General features: G+C 39.9%; 1 protein-coding gene across 2 annotated transcripts in view; it reads right to left on the reverse strand.

Moving 5' to 3' along the window:
- PTK2 (protein tyrosine kinase 2) overlaps positions 1-17,252 on the reverse strand; it is a 259,759-nt gene that overhangs the window by 188,095 nt on the left and 54,412 nt on the right. For both annotated transcript variants that reach the window (XM_039334574.1, XM_039334565.1), the window contains one exon: positions 5,226-5,252. Coding sequence is in view for 1 of the 2 variants with exons in the window: in XM_039334565.1 (XP_039190499.1) it covers positions 5,226-5,252 (27 nt within the window). In the remaining variant the exon portion in view is untranslated. The remainder of the gene's footprint in view (positions 1-5,225; positions 5,253-17,252) is intronic.

The raw sequence follows: 17,252 nt of genomic DNA on the forward strand, positions 1-17,252 counted from the left end.
ACACATATTCACCCTTTCTGCAATACTTCCCCGTGCAAAATTCGTAACTGTGACAGGACACAACAGTGAATCAAATCTAATGGCACCATGCAGCCTTTCTAATAGCAGCAAAAACCATTTCTCATGCTCTGACAGTCATGGTTCCGACAGATGAAACTCTTTAAAGAACATCGAGGCATTGTTTACCTTAAAGAATCTTTATCTGAGAAGCGTAACATCGGCACTAACACAGTTGAAGCCAAAAACTAGATTCCCCTCCCCTGAGCACATAGTATCAAAGCACAATTCCCTCCTCCAATTAATAGTCATTAATCACATTCTCCAATTAGTTTGAAATGCAGGCTTTCCCTCCAGTTCTCCAGCCCGGCCAATTCTTATCATCTCTTATTTCAATAACCTTGGTTCACACAGTAGGTTCAGAATTGTTATGTCTAGCTCAGTGTTTCTCAACCTTGACAATTTTAAGGCATGTGGACTTCAATTCTCAGAATTCCACAGCCAGCAATGCTGGCTGTGGAATTCTGGGAGTTGAAGTCCACATGCCTTAAAATTGTCAAGGTTGAGAAACACTGGTCTAGCTAAACTTCATGCACATTCCTCCCCCCAGCATCATCTAACACTAACTCTAACTCTAAAAGTAAAACATCAGAAGAAAATGGCTGCAGCTCCAACTGTTGTCAAAGCAAAACATCCAATGTTAGCAGCGTTGACACTGACTCACTTCACTGGGTGGTGAAAATGACTTTTGATGCGTTTTTCCAAGACACACAATTAAAATGAAAATTAAATATATCAAAGTAGTGTATAAGGAGAACATTTCCGAGCATCCCGTCATGATTATGGAAAGCATAACCATAGAAATGAAAATGTGCAATACCTTAAAACTCTGTTTTCTATGGTGACGACAGAAATAAAATCACCTGTGATTACTCTGATTAATCCATTCTTATCTTGAGCATAACAGCTCGTATGCTGAAACTGAGCTGTACATCCAATTAAAAATCCTCTCCTCCTCTCCCTCGCTGGAGGAGTGCACACTATATTGGCCTAATTGGGGGTGGGGTGGGTAAGCATTTATACAATGATGAAGATCCTTCAGATCCATGTATAGAATTTGAGCAACTTGGCTTGAGAAGCCCCAGTGATTTGCACTCTCAAATCGTCAAGCCACACATTCGTGGCCTCAATTAAAAAGGAAGAGCAAAGTCAGCGGCAAAAACATCAAAGCGGTGACAGAGATTAGAGAAATGTAGGCCAGCTCCCTTATGTGACGGTTTTAACAAACTACCTAATCACATAATGCATTCGACGGCCCACACTCAGTCATCCCTACAAAAAGGTTCAACTATGAAATCAAAGACGAAAGCGAAAGGTTCAGGATTACCATTATCAGACAGCAACCAAAAGAAAATGGCATCTAGACTCAATCCAATTGTCAGCTGCCTCCGATGACTAAGGAGCACGGATAAAATTCCTTTTCGTTTATTGATTCCCACATAGAAGGAAAGGAAAGGAAATGTTCAACATAAGCCTGACAGACATGCGCAGGAGAATTAAAAGAGAGCATCAAGTAGTTTTGGGTTTATCGTGCTCCTAGCAGACAGGGAGATTCTGTAGTCACGACAGAAGCCTAAGACTGAAAATCAGGCTTGTCAGATGCTATATTTTTTTCTATCCTGCTCCATGGAGTAGAGAGTTGGTCTCTGACAGAAGGCCACCTGAAGAGACTAGAAGCATTTGAAATGTGGATTTACAGGCGGCTGTTACGTAGAAGCTGGGTTGACAAGATCAGAAATGAGGAGGCGATAAGCCGCCTGGGAAAGCCAAGGGAAATCATCAAAACAATTAAAAAACGAAAGTTAGAATATTTCGGACGTGTGAGGCAAAACCCAGAAAAATACGGCCTACTCCATTGAATCCTCCAGGGAAAGATTGAAGGCAAACGAGGTCCAGGCAGAAGAAGAACATCGTGGCTTCAAAATCTAAGGGACCGGTTGGGACAAAACTCAGCAGCACTTTTTCGTGCGGCTGCTGATAAAAACAGGATCGCCAACATGATCGCCAACATCCGATAACGGATATGGCACAAGAAGAAGAATCAAGTAGTTAGGACCTGGTCTTCAGGTTGTGCAATTAGAACAAATAATCGGAGTAAAATCTGAATTTTAGACTACCTTTGAAATTACTTTTTGAAGAGAATATTTTGAATGTTCACAAATCTATTAACAGATATTTATCAAATATTTACTGGATTAGACAATGCAAAAGTCACTAATAAAGCAGAACTTGTTCATTTCCTATAAAACAAAGTATAGAATAAAAACTTTTTGAGGGGGAGTTCAACCCATTTATATTCATTGAGAGAATCCCCTTTCCTTCTCCATCTTCTTTACTTAGAACCTGGAACTAAGGAGAAACTTCCTGACAGGGAGAACAATTAAGCAGTGGAACAACCTGCCTCCAGAAGCGGTGAATGCTCCAACACTGGAAGTTTTTAAGAAGAGACTGGACAGCCATTTGTCCGAAATGGTATAGGGTTTCCTGCCTGAGCATGGGGTTGGACTAGATGACCTCGAAGGTCCCTTCCAACTTTACAATGATGATGATGATGATATTATTATTATTATTTAGGTTTTATTCTTTTAGTAGTTGTTGTCTGTTTCTGTTTTCATGCCATTGCCCCGCCTTCATTGTCTATATTTCTATTTATTTTTTTTCTCTTCGTATAGCAACCTCTTCTGTTGTTGACTCTTCCTGTTTTCTAAATTCACTATCTGTTTGGGATTCTGGAATCTTTTCTTCAAAAAAAAAAAATTCTATGTCTGTCATAAAATTCTGTTGCCTTAAAGATGGAGTCCAATTTGTATCTTTTATTGTCCCAGTTAATTAAAATCCCCTCCGGGACTAGCCATCCAAAATTCACTCCTTTTTTGATTAATTTGGTAGTCAAAAATTGATATTGTTTTTGTGAATCTCTTATCCTCCTAGGGGTGTGTTTCAAAACCACAATTTCCTTTTCTCTATATTGCAATGGATCATCCCTTCATCCCTCACTCTTCTCAATATTTCGTCCCTTAAGAATTTCTTCACAAATCTAACATGTACCTCCCTGGGCATTTTATATCTCCTTGCGTAGCTTGAGTTAATTCTAAATATTTGATCCATTTCTCTTTTCATTTCTTGTTTCCCAATTTGTAACGCTTCCGCTAACAGCTCTGTCATCAGTTCTGTAAGATTTTCTCCCTTGTCTTCAGGTATATTTTGAAATCTTAAGAAATGGGAAGCCGTTTCCATTTCCAGTACTGCCAGTGAATCTTCCAAGTTTTTATTTGCCTGCACCAGTCTTTGATTTTCTTCCTTTATTTCCTCCATCTTTTGGTCGGTTTCCTCTGATTGAAAAGGATAGAAGAATTTGGAGAAGTAGCAGGATTGAAGATAAACAGAGGAAAAAACTAAACTTATAATTAAGGATCTTACAGATAAACAAAAAAAAAATCAACTGTCGGGAAAAATAGATCTCCAGATAGTTAAATATTTGGGAATATATCTAACAGCAAGATGTGCAACAATACAAGAAGACCACTATATAAAACTATTAAATCAAATAAAACTGGATTTGGAAAAATGGAAAACTTTACAATTATCAATGTTAGGAAGAATAGCTACTGTGAAAATGAATATTTTACCAAAATTGCTTTTCCTATTTCAAACAATACCCCCCAAAATAGAGAAAAAAATTATTCGATGATTTAAACATACGGATTTTGAAATTTATTTGGCAAGGGAATTAGATTAAAAATGTTACAAGAATCTAAAGAAAATGGAGGATTTGGTTTACTGAATTGTGTCTTATACTACCATGCATGTGCTTTAACATGGCTAAAAGAATGGATAACCCTTAGACATAAAAGATTATTATACTTGGAAGGACATGATTTACAACTAGGATGGCACGCTTTTCTATGATATGGGAAGAGTAAAATTCATAGATACTTCCAAAATCACTATGTAAGAAACACATTACTTTTAGTATGGGAAATGATAAAAGCTAAAATTTATATGAAAATACCAGGATGGCCTTCAACAATGGAAGCTTTTGTTCACCCGAACAGAACTAATTTTGAGAAAATTGTAACCTATAAAGATATTTTGAATACTGAAGGGCAATTAAAATCTAAACAAGAGTTGGAAGATCAGGGTATTGATTTATCGTGGTGGCCTCAATTGCAAATACAACTGAGATATAAGAAAGATGCTAGAATACATGGTTTTTATAAAGACCAGACAATATTTGATCAGGTATTGTTGACTTCAGATGAAAAGTAGATTAAGAAATTGCATAATTTTCTATTAAATTTAAAAATGGAAGATGAACAAGTAAAAGAAACAATGATAACATGGAGAAAAATTTTGGGGGCACAATGTAGAATTAGAAAAATGGCAAAATCTTTGGGAAAGAAATTATAAATTGACAATGGCATCTGCTTATAAAGAAAATTTATATAAAATGTTTTATAGATGGCACATTACCTGCAAGATTAGCAAAAAAATGTTTAAAAACATGTCTAGTAACTGTTGGAAGTGCAATAAAAACCAAGCACGTACTATCATCTTTAGTGGACATGCCCTAAAGCAAAGAAATTTTGGACAAGAATACATATTTGGCTAGAAAAGATGTTAAGAAAACATGTAGATTTTAAATCGGAATTATTTTTATTAGGTATGATATCAGAAAAATATGATAAAAAGTGTATATTTAATGTTACATGTATTAACAGCAGCAAGAATTGTATTTGCTCAGTACTGGAAAAATGAAGAAACACCATCTGAAGAAGAGATAATCAAGAAAATACTGGACTGTGCAGAAATGGATAGACTTACACTGAAGGTTAAAAAAAAAGAAGAAACAGAATATTTTCAAATATGGGATGTATTTTATCAATGGCTGGAAAAACAGGGTAGAGATTAGGAATTTAATGTATATTATTAAATAAAACAAATGAACCCAGGCAACACGTTGTTTACTAAGCATTTACGAATTGCAAATGTAAAAAAACCAATAAAATATTATTTTTAAAAATCTGCTTACTTCCTGCCTAAAACAAAGGAAACAAAAGAAAAAACTTTCTATCTGGATTACAGTATTCTACATCATAATTTGATACCTAGTAAATAACAAGAGCCATTTACTGGAATTAGAAATTATTAAAAAAAAACCCACTTACCTGCCGAAAAGGAAAGCCTGGATAGATCTGCAATAATAACAATAAAACACATCAGTTTAATCTGGATTCATTGTATAGTATCTTTTTACCTTATGATACAATTCAAAAATTGGAAATGCTATAATTTTTCTTGAACATTCTCATGTCCTAATTAACAGTTTTGGCAGTTAGCTCAATAGTCAGTTTAGTAAGGCTGTGATTATAATATATTTGAATACAGTATTTAGGAATTAAGACGACATGCCAATTTAAATTCTGTCCTTCCATATGCTCATATTTTACTATGCTTATGAGATGCAGGTTCAATATGTCATATTAATTTCATATATTATATACTTAAAAATACAATATATTGTTAGATATTAATCCTTGAAATATTTAAATACTTTCACCTTTGTTATTTGCTAGATTATCAAGAAAATAACAAATATAGATATAACTATCTATAATAATTGGACAATAAATCAAAATCATAGCAGACTAAATATATAAAATGCATAAAAATGGCTTGCCAGCTCCAATACCAAATCAAATTGGCCAGTGACACTCTGTCAATCCAATCCACCTTATAGTGTTTTTGTAATGGGGAAAATAAGAGGGAGGAATATTAGATATATTTGCTGCCTCGAATTATAGATATAGGGCAGGTGTAGACAACCTTGGCTCTTTTATGACTCCTGGACTTCAACTCCCATGGCTGGCTCAGGAATTCTGGGAGTTGAAGTCCACAAGTCATAAAAGAGCCAAGGTTGCCTACCTCTGATATAAGGGATATTATTATTATGGTTAGATACTCAGGCAGATGTTTAGACTGGATTTGGCATTTTTGTCCATTTACTGAATCCTCCCCAATTACAGTGAGGGAAAAAAGTATTTGATCCCCTGTCAATTTGCCCATTGACAAAAAAATGATCTGTCTATAATTTTAATGGTAGGTTTACTTTAACAGTGAGAGAAATTGATGGCTCTTATGTAAACAACATAAGCTGATAAGAAAAAAAAATGCTACACATGGACCCCGCTATCGTTGGTATAATTATAGAAGAAAATCTTTTTGTTTAATTATTTAAATATGGAAAAAAACAAATGTTAGAAATTATAGTTGTTTAATGTCGTAAAAGGAGAACACTACTGGGTGAAGAGAAGATCGGGGAAATACACTATAAACTGATATGTTAATTATGGAAATATAAAAATTAATTCTTAACTATTATTAATTGTATATTCTTTTCTAAAAAAAATTATGAACCAAGAGAACACGATGTATGCCAGGCACTAAGGCTGTTATTGTAAAAAAAAAAAACCAACAAAACTTTTACAAAAAAAGAAAAAAAAAGAAAGAAAACAACCAAGCTCAGAGAGCACCAAGGACCCCTCATTTCAACCTTGAGCTAACAAACATTCTCATTTATTGGTACGGAGAACACCTGGACCAGATGTGATAACCCTCAAGAAAGAGGACCCAAGTCCCCCTTTGGAGGCTTCCACTGCCCAGGGCAGTGGTGGTGAACCTATGGCATGGTGCCAAAGACGGCACTCGGAGCCCTCTCTGTGGGCACACGCCATTGCCCCAGCCCCGCTTCCCCCCGCGGCCCCCTCACCAGCAGTCCCCCTGGAGGAGAGTCGGCCCCGGGCGTGACCTGCCCGGAGCAGCGCAACCAAGGACATAGCTGGGCAGCAGGACAAGACTCCACCCTTGCACACCATAGCATGCAGATGATGCTGCAGGGTGCGGGCGGAAGGCGTGGCTGTCATGGCGCTGCAGGGCTGCCTGGGTGATCTGCTGTGGTGGGCCATGGAGGCGGTGTGTGTCCCTGCGAGTGGGCGGGGCAGGGGGTGGGTGGGGACAGAGCAGGCAGGGCGGGAGGCGGAGCGGGGGCAGGGGGCAGGTTTTGGGCACTCAGTCTCTAAAAGGTTCGCCATCACTGGCCCAGGGCCTCCGGATATCTCTGAAAGTCAATTCTGCTGCAGAACGTGCAAGCACAGCCTTCTGCTACACCTCCCAGGAGTGGGACGGAGACCTGACTCTAAGGGCGTGACAACCCACTAACAACAAGCAGCAACTCAAGTTGATCAGCTCACTCCCACCTGAAGGAGATGGCAGGTTGGAGGTCCTTTTATTTATTATTGCAATACGTCTGGTTAGCATCCTTGCATATTTAAGTAGAGTGGTCGCTGTGGCACGGAATACATAAAGCAATTCAAACAATGCAACTTGATTCAAGTAGTTGTTTGACTACGTGACTCAATTATTTCATATGGATTATCTGATTACTTTATCAAGTAATTGTTTACTTGATTACTTGGAAGATTAATTCAAGTCACTGAATTACTCCAAGTAATCCAATTCGATAGATACTTAATTCAGATTAAAATGCTAGTTAAAAAAAACACCTTTAAATTTGAAAGGTATGAGAAGATATATGGAAATGCAACTATAATCAATATCCTATACCAGTGGTGGCGAACCTATGGCACGCGTGCCAGAGGCGGCACTCGGAGCCCTCTCTGTGGGCACATGCACCGTTGCCCCAGCCCCGCCTCTTCCCACGGCCCCCTCCTCACCAGCAGCTTCCCCAGAGCAGAGTCGCCCCAGGCGCGGCCCACGCAAAACAGTGCAGCTAAGGACATGGTAGCCGGGCAGCGGGGACAAGATTCCGCCCTTGTGCCCCGTCGCGCGCAGATGATGCTGCAGGGCACGGACAGAGAGCATGGCCACCATGGCGCTGCTGGGCTGGCTGGGTGATCTGTGGCGGACCATGGAGGTGATGGGTAGCCCCATGGGCAGGGCGGAGCAGGGACAGAGGTAGGGAGAGGTTTGGGGCACTCAATCTCTAAAAGGTTCGCCATCACTGTCCTATTCACTGAAAAACAGGCATTTTCATGAATTTTTGGGGGGCTCAAATTTTCTAAATATTTGTCCAGAATTTATTTATTCATTTTTATTACATTTGTTTATAATTCATTTCGCTGCAAGGCAAATTAAACCATAGACAGGCAGGCAGGCACACACAGATGGACAGACAGACAGAGAAAGTATAAAATCACATTAAAAATTGCAATAAAATACAATTATAACTAAAGATGGGGAGGAAAGGCATGAAGAATTTTCATGAAACTCTTCGTGCCTTTCCTCCCCATCTTTAGTTATAATTGTATTTTATTGCAGTTTTAATGTGACTTTATACTGTCTGATTTTATACTCTGCCATTTTGAGTTAACACTTCTCACGTTGTACATATGATGCATCAACTCTAGCTTTAAAATAGGAAATAATAAAAAGAAATGTATTTAAAGCCAACAGAAACCCCGAAAGATATCGACTGAAGGATATTCATGAGTTCTACGACCCAACAGGAAAAAGTCTCACAATATTTTCTTTTCAGAGCTTGCTGAGACTCTGAATGTGCTGCCAAAGAAAAAGCAGTGACCTCAGTGACCTACAACAGTTTCTAGTAAGCTATAAAGACCTGTTTCTATGACATGAAATACCCAGTCATCCGTAAACATAGTCTTGTTTGTACTACATGACATCCTCGGTTTATCTTTGAGATGGATCAGGGATTCAACATATATCCACATAGATCAAAGACAATACTTATGACAAAGTACAAAGCCCCATACTCTGAACTGCAGAGAATCGGAGCAATCTTCAAGTATATATATATATATTTTTAAATGCTCTCCTGAGTTTCACTATATCACAGAGCTCAAGGAACGCCGAAACGATTTGTGAAATAAACTGCAACGGTGTCAGAAGAGCTTTTATAAAAATAGAATGTATCCAAATTATGATCTTTTCATCATCCCAGTCATTGGCAAGAAAGAATGCCAATTACTTACTAAAATTTCAAGACTGTCACTGGGAAAGTGCATGGCTAATTTACACAAGATGGTGAAATTTTGAACACAGGAGGAAATGAACTGGATTCACCTTACAATATTTTTTTCAAACAATCTGACTTTCAAAAGAAACATTTTTTTTAACATCTGAGTACGAAGAATTTACTGCACATGTAGGCTTGCCAAAAATTCAGATAAAACAACTGCAGAGATAAACGGAAAAGCACCCGAGACTGCAGCCCCCCCCCCAAAAGGAAGGCAAGAGTTGGTAATAGAAGATTCTATCCTCAAAGGAACAGAGTCATCCATCTGCAGACCCAGATATACAATCCAGGGTGGTATGTTGTCTCCCTGGAGCAAAAATCAACGATGTGGCTGAGAACCTAACCAAAATAATTAGGCCTACAGATTACTACCCTTTCCTCCTCCAACATATTAACAACAAGAAAAATGTCAAGGAAACTGTAGGTCCGCTAAAGAGAGAAGATGGCAAGGAAATAACAGGCAACAGGGAGAAAGCAGAGCTGCTTAACTCATACTTTGCATCAGTCTTCACACAAAAAGAAACTATAGCCCAACATACCAAAAAAAAAAAAAAACCAACACTGCAAAAGACAAACGAGAAACAAAAATTAAAATAAGCAAGAAAATGGTAAGAGAACACCTATCCGACCTTGACAAATATAAATCACCGGGACCTGACAGATTACATCCCAGAGTTGTGAAACAGCTGACAGAAGTTATCTCAGAACCACTGTACATCCTTCATAAATCCTGGAGCAACAAGGAAGTACCGTATATTCCAGTGTATAGGGCGACCCGGTGTATAAGACGACCCTGACTTCGACGCCGAGTCGCATGCCTAGAAAGTCGTCTTATACGCCGGAAACTACTGGTATTTCCGCCGTATAAGACGATCAACGCCGAGTCGCATGCCTAGAAAGTTGTCTTATATGCCGGAAACTATGTTTTTTCGGCGTATAAGACGATCGACGCCAAGTCGCATGCCTAGAAAGTCATCTTATACACCAGACACTACGTTTTTCCGGCGTATAAGATGATCGACACCGAGTCGCATGCCTAGAAAGTCGTCTTATACGCCGGAAACTACCATTATTTCCAGCATATAAGATGACTCGGGGTATAAGACGACCCCCGAGTTCGGCACCCATTTCAACGCTCTCAAAAGTCGTCTTCTACGCCGGAATATACGGTACCTGAGGATTGGAAAAGGGCTGATGTGGTTCCCGTCTTCAAGAAAGGGGGAAAAATGGACCCAGGAAACTACCGACCAATCAGTTTAACATCAATACCTGGGAAGATCCTAGAAAAGATAATCAAAAAACAGATCTGCGAACAACTAGAAGCCGACAAAATTATAACTAGTAGCCAGCACGGGTTGGTTAAAAACAGATCATGCCAAACCAATCTCATCTCGTTCTTCGATAAAGTGACTAAACTAGTAGATCCGCAAAATGCTGTGGATGTAGTATACTTAGATTTCAGTAAGACATTTGATAAGGTAGACCACAACCTACTTCCCTGATAAGTTAGAAAAAGTTGGAATAGACAACATCACCACCAGATGGATCTGTAGCTGGTTGGCAAACCGTACTCAACGAGTAGTCCTCAATGGCACTACATATACAAAGAGAGAAGTAAGCAGTGGGGAACCACAAGGTTCTGTCTTAGGTCCAGTACTCTTCAATATCTTCATCAACGACTTCGATGAGGGAATTGAAGGGGAACTCATCAAATTTGCAGATGACACCAAACTGGCAGGAGTAGCCAACATCTCAGAAGACAAACTCAGGATCCAAAAAGATCTTGACAATCTTGAACAATGGGCTCTATCCAACAAAATGAGTTTCAATGTGGAGTCTTACATTTAGGCAGGAAAAACCAAAGGCACAAGTACAGATTGGGTGAGACCTGCCTGGCTTAAAAATAGTAACTGTGAGAGGGACTTTGAAGTCCTAGTGCAGTGGTTCTCAACCTTTCTAATGCCGCGACCCCATAATATAGTTCCCCATGTTGTGGTGACCAACAACCACTTATACATCACCGGGTGCCAGGGGCGTGGCCAAAGAAAAGGGGAAAAAATGGCAGACAGCCTTGTTTGGCGACCCCCGTGAAATGGTCATTCGACCCCAAATGGGGTCGCGACCCACAGGTTGAGAACCACTGTCCTAGTGGATGATCACTTAACTATGAGCCAGCAGTGTGCAGCAGCAGCCGAAAAAGCTAATACAATCCTAGGTTGTATAAACAGAGGCATAGAATCAAGATCATTAAAAGTATTAGTACCGCTTTATAAAGCCCTAGTAAGACGACACCTGGAATACTGCAGCCAATTTTGGTCACCATACCACAAAAAAGATGTTGAGAGTTTGGAAAAAATTCAGAGAAGAGCAACTAAGATGATCCAAGGCCTGGAGACTAAACCATACGAAGAAAGGCTGCAGGACTTGGGTTTGGCTACTCTAAAGAAAAGAAGAAGTAGGGGAAACATGATAGCAATATTCCGCTATTTGAAGGGCTGCCACCAAGAAGAGGGGGGTCACATTATTCTCCAAAGCACCAGAGGGCAGGACAAGAAACAATGGTTGAAAACTGATCAAAGAGAGAAGCAACCTAGAATTAAGAAGAAACTTGCTGACAGTGAGGACAATCAACCAGTGGAACAGCTTGTGTCCAGAAATCGTGGGCGCTCCATCACCGGAGATTTTTAAGAAGAGGCTAGCAGCTAGACAGTCACTTGTCTGAGATGGTATGGGTCCTCCAGCTTGAGCAAGGGGCTGGACTACAAGACCTCAAAGGTCTATTCCAGCTCTATTCTATTCAATTCCTATGACTTTACAGAAACTTCATTCCAGTAAATAAATAGGCAAAGTAATATACAGATCATGGATATGAGAACACTAAACATCTGTAAATTAAGTTGCTACTGGCTGCAAAAAAGAGCTCCTACTATATATTGGTGACCTTGCCAAACACACCTGATACTGGCTAGAATCTAAAATCCCAATAGAATATACTATCCAATAGGAAAAAGCCTCAGAAATAAAAGGCAGGAATACTTTCAAGTACCCAGAATCTACAGAAATGCCTCTCAATAAAAATAATCAATTTCCAAGTTGTAGAAAAGCAAACATTTCACAGTACCAACTGTGACTTAGTTGACATGTCATAACTATTTTGACCCCTGTCAGTTGTGATTAATTTAAGAAACAATATTTCGGCACTGGGCAGCATGATTTATGTAAATCCATTTTGGAATATTTTACTGTGGGCGAGGTGTTTATTTCTATAAAGCCACTCATCTAGCCAGCCTTTTAAAATGAAACCTGGGTTTTTTGAGCGATGGGGAATTCTCACCCACTTTAGTAAAATGCATGGGTTTAACAGAATCTTCCCGACTTGTGAGCGATGCAGAGTCTTCTGGATTAGTGATTTTAATTTTGATGTAAGACACAATTGATTCAAATCAAACTGGTCCTAATTATGACACCTGCAAAGCTGGAGTAATACTGATTCAATATAATTTAATGCTTTGATAAACGGTCTGGAAGTTTCTCCTTAGTTCTAAATTGCTTCTCTCCTTGATTAATTTCCATCCATTGCTTCTTGTCCTGCCTTCAGACGCTTTGGAGAATAGCTTGGCTCCCTCTTCTTTGGGGCAGCCCCTGAGATACTGGAACACTGCTATCATGTCCACCCTCATCCTTCTCTTCATTAAACTAGACATACCCAATTCCAGCAGCCGTTCCTTTTTTGTTTTAGCCTCCAGTCCCCTAATCATCTTTGTTGCTCTTCTCTGTACTCTTTCTAGAGTCTCAACATCTTTTTTACATCGTGGTGACCAAAACTGGATGCCGTATTCCAAGGGTGGCCTTACCAAGGCATTGTAAAGTGGTATTAATACTTCACGTGATCTTGATTCTATCCCTCTGTTAATGCAGCCCAGCACTGTGTTGGCTTTTTTGGCAGCTGCAGCACACGGCTGGCTCATAGTTAAGTGATTGTTCACTAGGACTCCGAGGTACCTCTCACAGTTGCTGCTATTGAGCAAGGTACCCCCTATACTACACCTGTATATTTGGTTTTTCTTGCCTAAAAGTAGAGAGGCTCTATGCAGGATTACTCATCTTTCTCTCGTTAATCAGTTAACAGCATCATTCAAAATGGAGGCAGTGTTTCTTAATGTCTACCTATCTGAATTCAAGGTAGAAAAACTGCTCAGAAAGCTCTTCCTACAGTCCTGGCTAATTGGACAATGAGAGAAGGACAGTGTCACCAACGGCAACATTATTTGGTTCAGTGCTCCTTTGTTGTAAAAAGCTTTTGTACGAAAGATACCTATCTTTGAACTTTTAACTTGGTGAATTTTAATCTCGGAGAAGAAAGGAAAAAATGCACTGTGCTCTAACCATCCATGGCATCACGGTGTATCGAGGCTCAAAAAGATGGAAAATCTGAAGCAAAAGGTGGAATGTTGAAATTAGCAAAGGGCAACAGGCTTCATAAGAGGCATACTCAAGAAAGCCCATAGGTGCTTTTTTTTCACGAGGCAACTGAACTTTCTTGTTTTGCTTTGAAGACGTTTCGCTTCTGATCCGAGAAGCTTCTTCAGCTCTGAGTGGATGGTGGGGAATGGAAGGATTTATACTCCTTGCAGACAGCTGGTCATTTGCATCCTTTTGGAGAGTCGCTGGGGCGATTTGGAGGTTTATCTCTGTCCTCAGAGTCACCTGAGTGGTGCAAATGGTTGTGGAGCCTTCTTAGCTGCAGGATGTTTACTGCCCTGAAGATGGACGCAGGCTGTTGGGGAGGAGTCTGTGTTGTCTGAATCTCAAACTGAAGCGCAAATGGTTCCTCTAGGCCAAGGGTAGGCAACCTTGGCTCTTTTATGACTCGTGGACTTCAACTCCCAGAATTCCTGAGCCAGCATGGCTCAGTTTGGAAACCTCTCCTTTTCCCCTCAGCATGGCTGGCTCAGGAATTCTGGGAGTTGAAGTCCACCAGTCATAAAAGAGCCAAGGTTGCCTGCCCCTGGTCTAGGTCTGTCTGTCTGTCTATCTATCATCTAGGTCAGAGGTGGGCAACCTTGGCTCTTTTATGACTGGTGGACTTCAACTCCCAGAATTCCTGAGCCAGCATGGCTCAGCTTGGAAACCTCTCCCTTTCCCCTCAGCATGGCTGGCTCAGGAATTCTGGGAGTTGAAGTCCACCAATCATAAAAGAGCCAAGGTTGCCTACCCCTGATCTAGGTGTGTCTGTCTGTCTGTCTGTCTGCCTGCCTGTCTATCATCTAGGTCAGGGGTAGGCAACCTTGGCCGTTTTATAACCCTGATCTAGGTGTGTCTGTCTGTCTGTCTGTCTGTCTGTCTGTCTATCATCTAGGTCAGGGGTACCTTGGCCCTTTTATAACTCATGGACTTCAACTCCCAGAATCCCTGAGCCAGCATGACTCAGCTTGGAAACCTCTCCCTTCCCCTCAGCACGGCTGGCTCAGGAATTCTGGGAGTTGAAGTCCACAAGTCACAAAAGAGCCACAGTTGCCTATCCCTGCTCTAGTCTGCAATGTTTTCTGGAAATCCATTCATACTCCCACACCATTCAAAGGGTGTTCGTCCCAAAGTGCGTAGCTAAATGTCTGTGGAGATTCTCAGTCATCCAGGCATGGTTGCCCCAAAAGTGGTTTTTCAGGAGGCAACTGGACTTTGCTTTCCTTCCACACCCCACCATCCAGTCAGAGCTGAAGAAGCTTCTGGGATGAGAAGCGAAATGTCTTCAAAGCAAAACAAGGAAGTCCAATTGCCTCCTGAAAAAGCACTTTTGGGACAACCATGACCTGGATGATGGAGAATCTCCATAGACAGATAACTCGAGAAAAAAATATATACGGTATATTACAGGACTTTAAAAAGAAAAGAAGATGTAGAAACTATTTTTTCAAAATGTGGAGAAATAATGCAATAGATAATTTGCTTCTTTAAATAGCCTTTCCAGTGGTTGTGCTCTCCCCCATCCCCCAGGCAGTGCTCCACTTTTCATCTTAAAAGAAATGCTCTCAATTCATTACAAATTCCAGAGACGCTGTCAAACCAAATCCATTCCTGGTGTGACTGAATTTGTCAACTGTCTCAATAATCTAACTGCTTGCGGGAATTTGTAAATCTTAGCTCCTGATCTTCAGAAAACTGTGTGCAGTATCTGCAAAGGTCAAAAACCAAAGTGCGCCGAAAAACAGTTACAGCTAATAATGGTGTGCCTATGAGTGATCCTATCCAGCACAGCACTATTAATGCATGTCAGTGTTTAAATAGCTGAACTGTATTTTCCCCTAAATGTGCGGGGCAGATTAAATCAATTTGCATGCGTTCACATAACGACATAACTGGGGTTTTTCCTCAATACTCCACAACAATGTTTAACTTCAAAGATTGCTATTAAAGGTATCTTTAGTTGACAGGGATACCTCTCGACAAGAAAATAAATGTAGCTTTTGAGTGTGTGTGTGTGTGTGTGGTATGTGTAAAAATAATATATATTTGTTACAATGAATACAGAACATAGAACTCAAAAGAAATGTTCCTAATTTAATCAAAAGGTTTGCATTTATTTCTGCTCCCAGGTATTACAAGAATGGAGTATGTGTCAGATACCTTGCAGGCCAACAGTCAAAGGCTGTGAAAATCTTCATCAAATATTTTGCTTGGGGGTGCTTGAATGGAAAGGCAATTACTACATTTTATAAATATTATCACACTTGGAAGGTTGAAGCTGGTATACCAGGGATTTTAGTACTTCAGTTTTCATGTAAGATGCAAACACGTTTCCAGACCTGATCTGTGTACAAATGTCTTGGAGCATTCTTCCAGCAAATTAGGAATACTGCATTAAATTTTGCATTTAGGAAAATCACAACTACATTTCATTCTTTTCTCCAAACTGTTACTTGGCTAATAATACGTAGTTCCCCTATATCGTGGGACTGAGCTCCCCCACTATCAAGCTTTCCATTTTTTTATAAGGAATAAGATCCAAGTCAAGCATCTTTAATAAGCCAAAAAAACAAATGGAGAACGCAGTTTTATAAATGGCAAAGATGGCACATGGGATCAAGTGCACGGTAATCTGGGAGAATAAAGTAGTGACAAGCTGTGGATGAGATTAAAATAATAATAATAATTAACGATTAAATCTCAGAGCTCATACTCAAAGTTTGAACTGAAATGCCTCTCCATCTTTTATTTCTTCTTCAGTCAAGCTGCTTCCACTACATTCTCAAGCAGCGTGCTGAAGAACAGCTTGTTCACCTTGTCCGTTAGTGACCATCTGTGGCAGCAAATATCGGCTATATTTAATCATATACAGTATTATGCACACACGTCGAAGAGATATTCCAATGGGCCTCACAAAATATTTAAATTATTTCATATGGTTTGCAACTGTTGAAACTTACTTCAATGTTTCTGGTTAGACTGAATTATTACGTACACGGTAATTATGAAGATATTTTTCTGAAATTAACTTAACGGTTCATAATTAGCTTTGTCCACCACAGGTTGCTATTTTGAAAAGACACTGCACAGACCTAGACTGAATCATACTTGGAATACATCTGTGAACACTGGAATCAATGGGACATTCAAAGTTCCACTGATTTAAGTGTATCTACTCTAAATGCAATTAAAGCCCAGCGCTTTTTTTTAGCATATTGCCTCTCATCTTAATAATAATAATAGTTGGAAGGGGACTTGTAGGTCATCTAGTCCAACCCCCTGCTCAGGCAGGAAACCCTATACCATTTCGGACAAATGGCTGTCCAGTCTCTTCTTAAAAACTTCCAGTGTTGGAGCATTCACCGCTTCTGGAGGCAAGGAGTTCCACTGGTTAATTGTTCTAATTGTCAGGAAGTTTCTCCTTAGTTCCAGGTTGCTTCTCTCCTTGATTAGTTTCCATCCCTTGCTTCTTGTCCTGCCTTCAGCTGCTTTGGAGTATAGCTTGACTCCCTCTTCTTTGGGGCCGCCCCTGAGATATTGGAACACTGCTATCCTGTCCTCCCTCGTCCTTCTTAATACATATGCATTTTTATCATCCACATATTAGCAACTGAGAATTTCACAGCAGCAAACAGCTGAAGTTTATATATATATATATATATTTTAAAAAAAGGAG

The sequence above is a fragment of the Crotalus tigris genome, unplaced genomic scaffold, assembly GCF_016545835.1.
Source record: "Crotalus tigris isolate CLP2741 ecotype Arizona unplaced genomic scaffold, ASM1654583v1 scf7180000017631.5181431, whole genome shotgun sequence".
Lineage (NCBI taxonomy): Eukaryota > Metazoa > Chordata > Lepidosauria > Squamata > Viperidae > Crotalus > Crotalus tigris.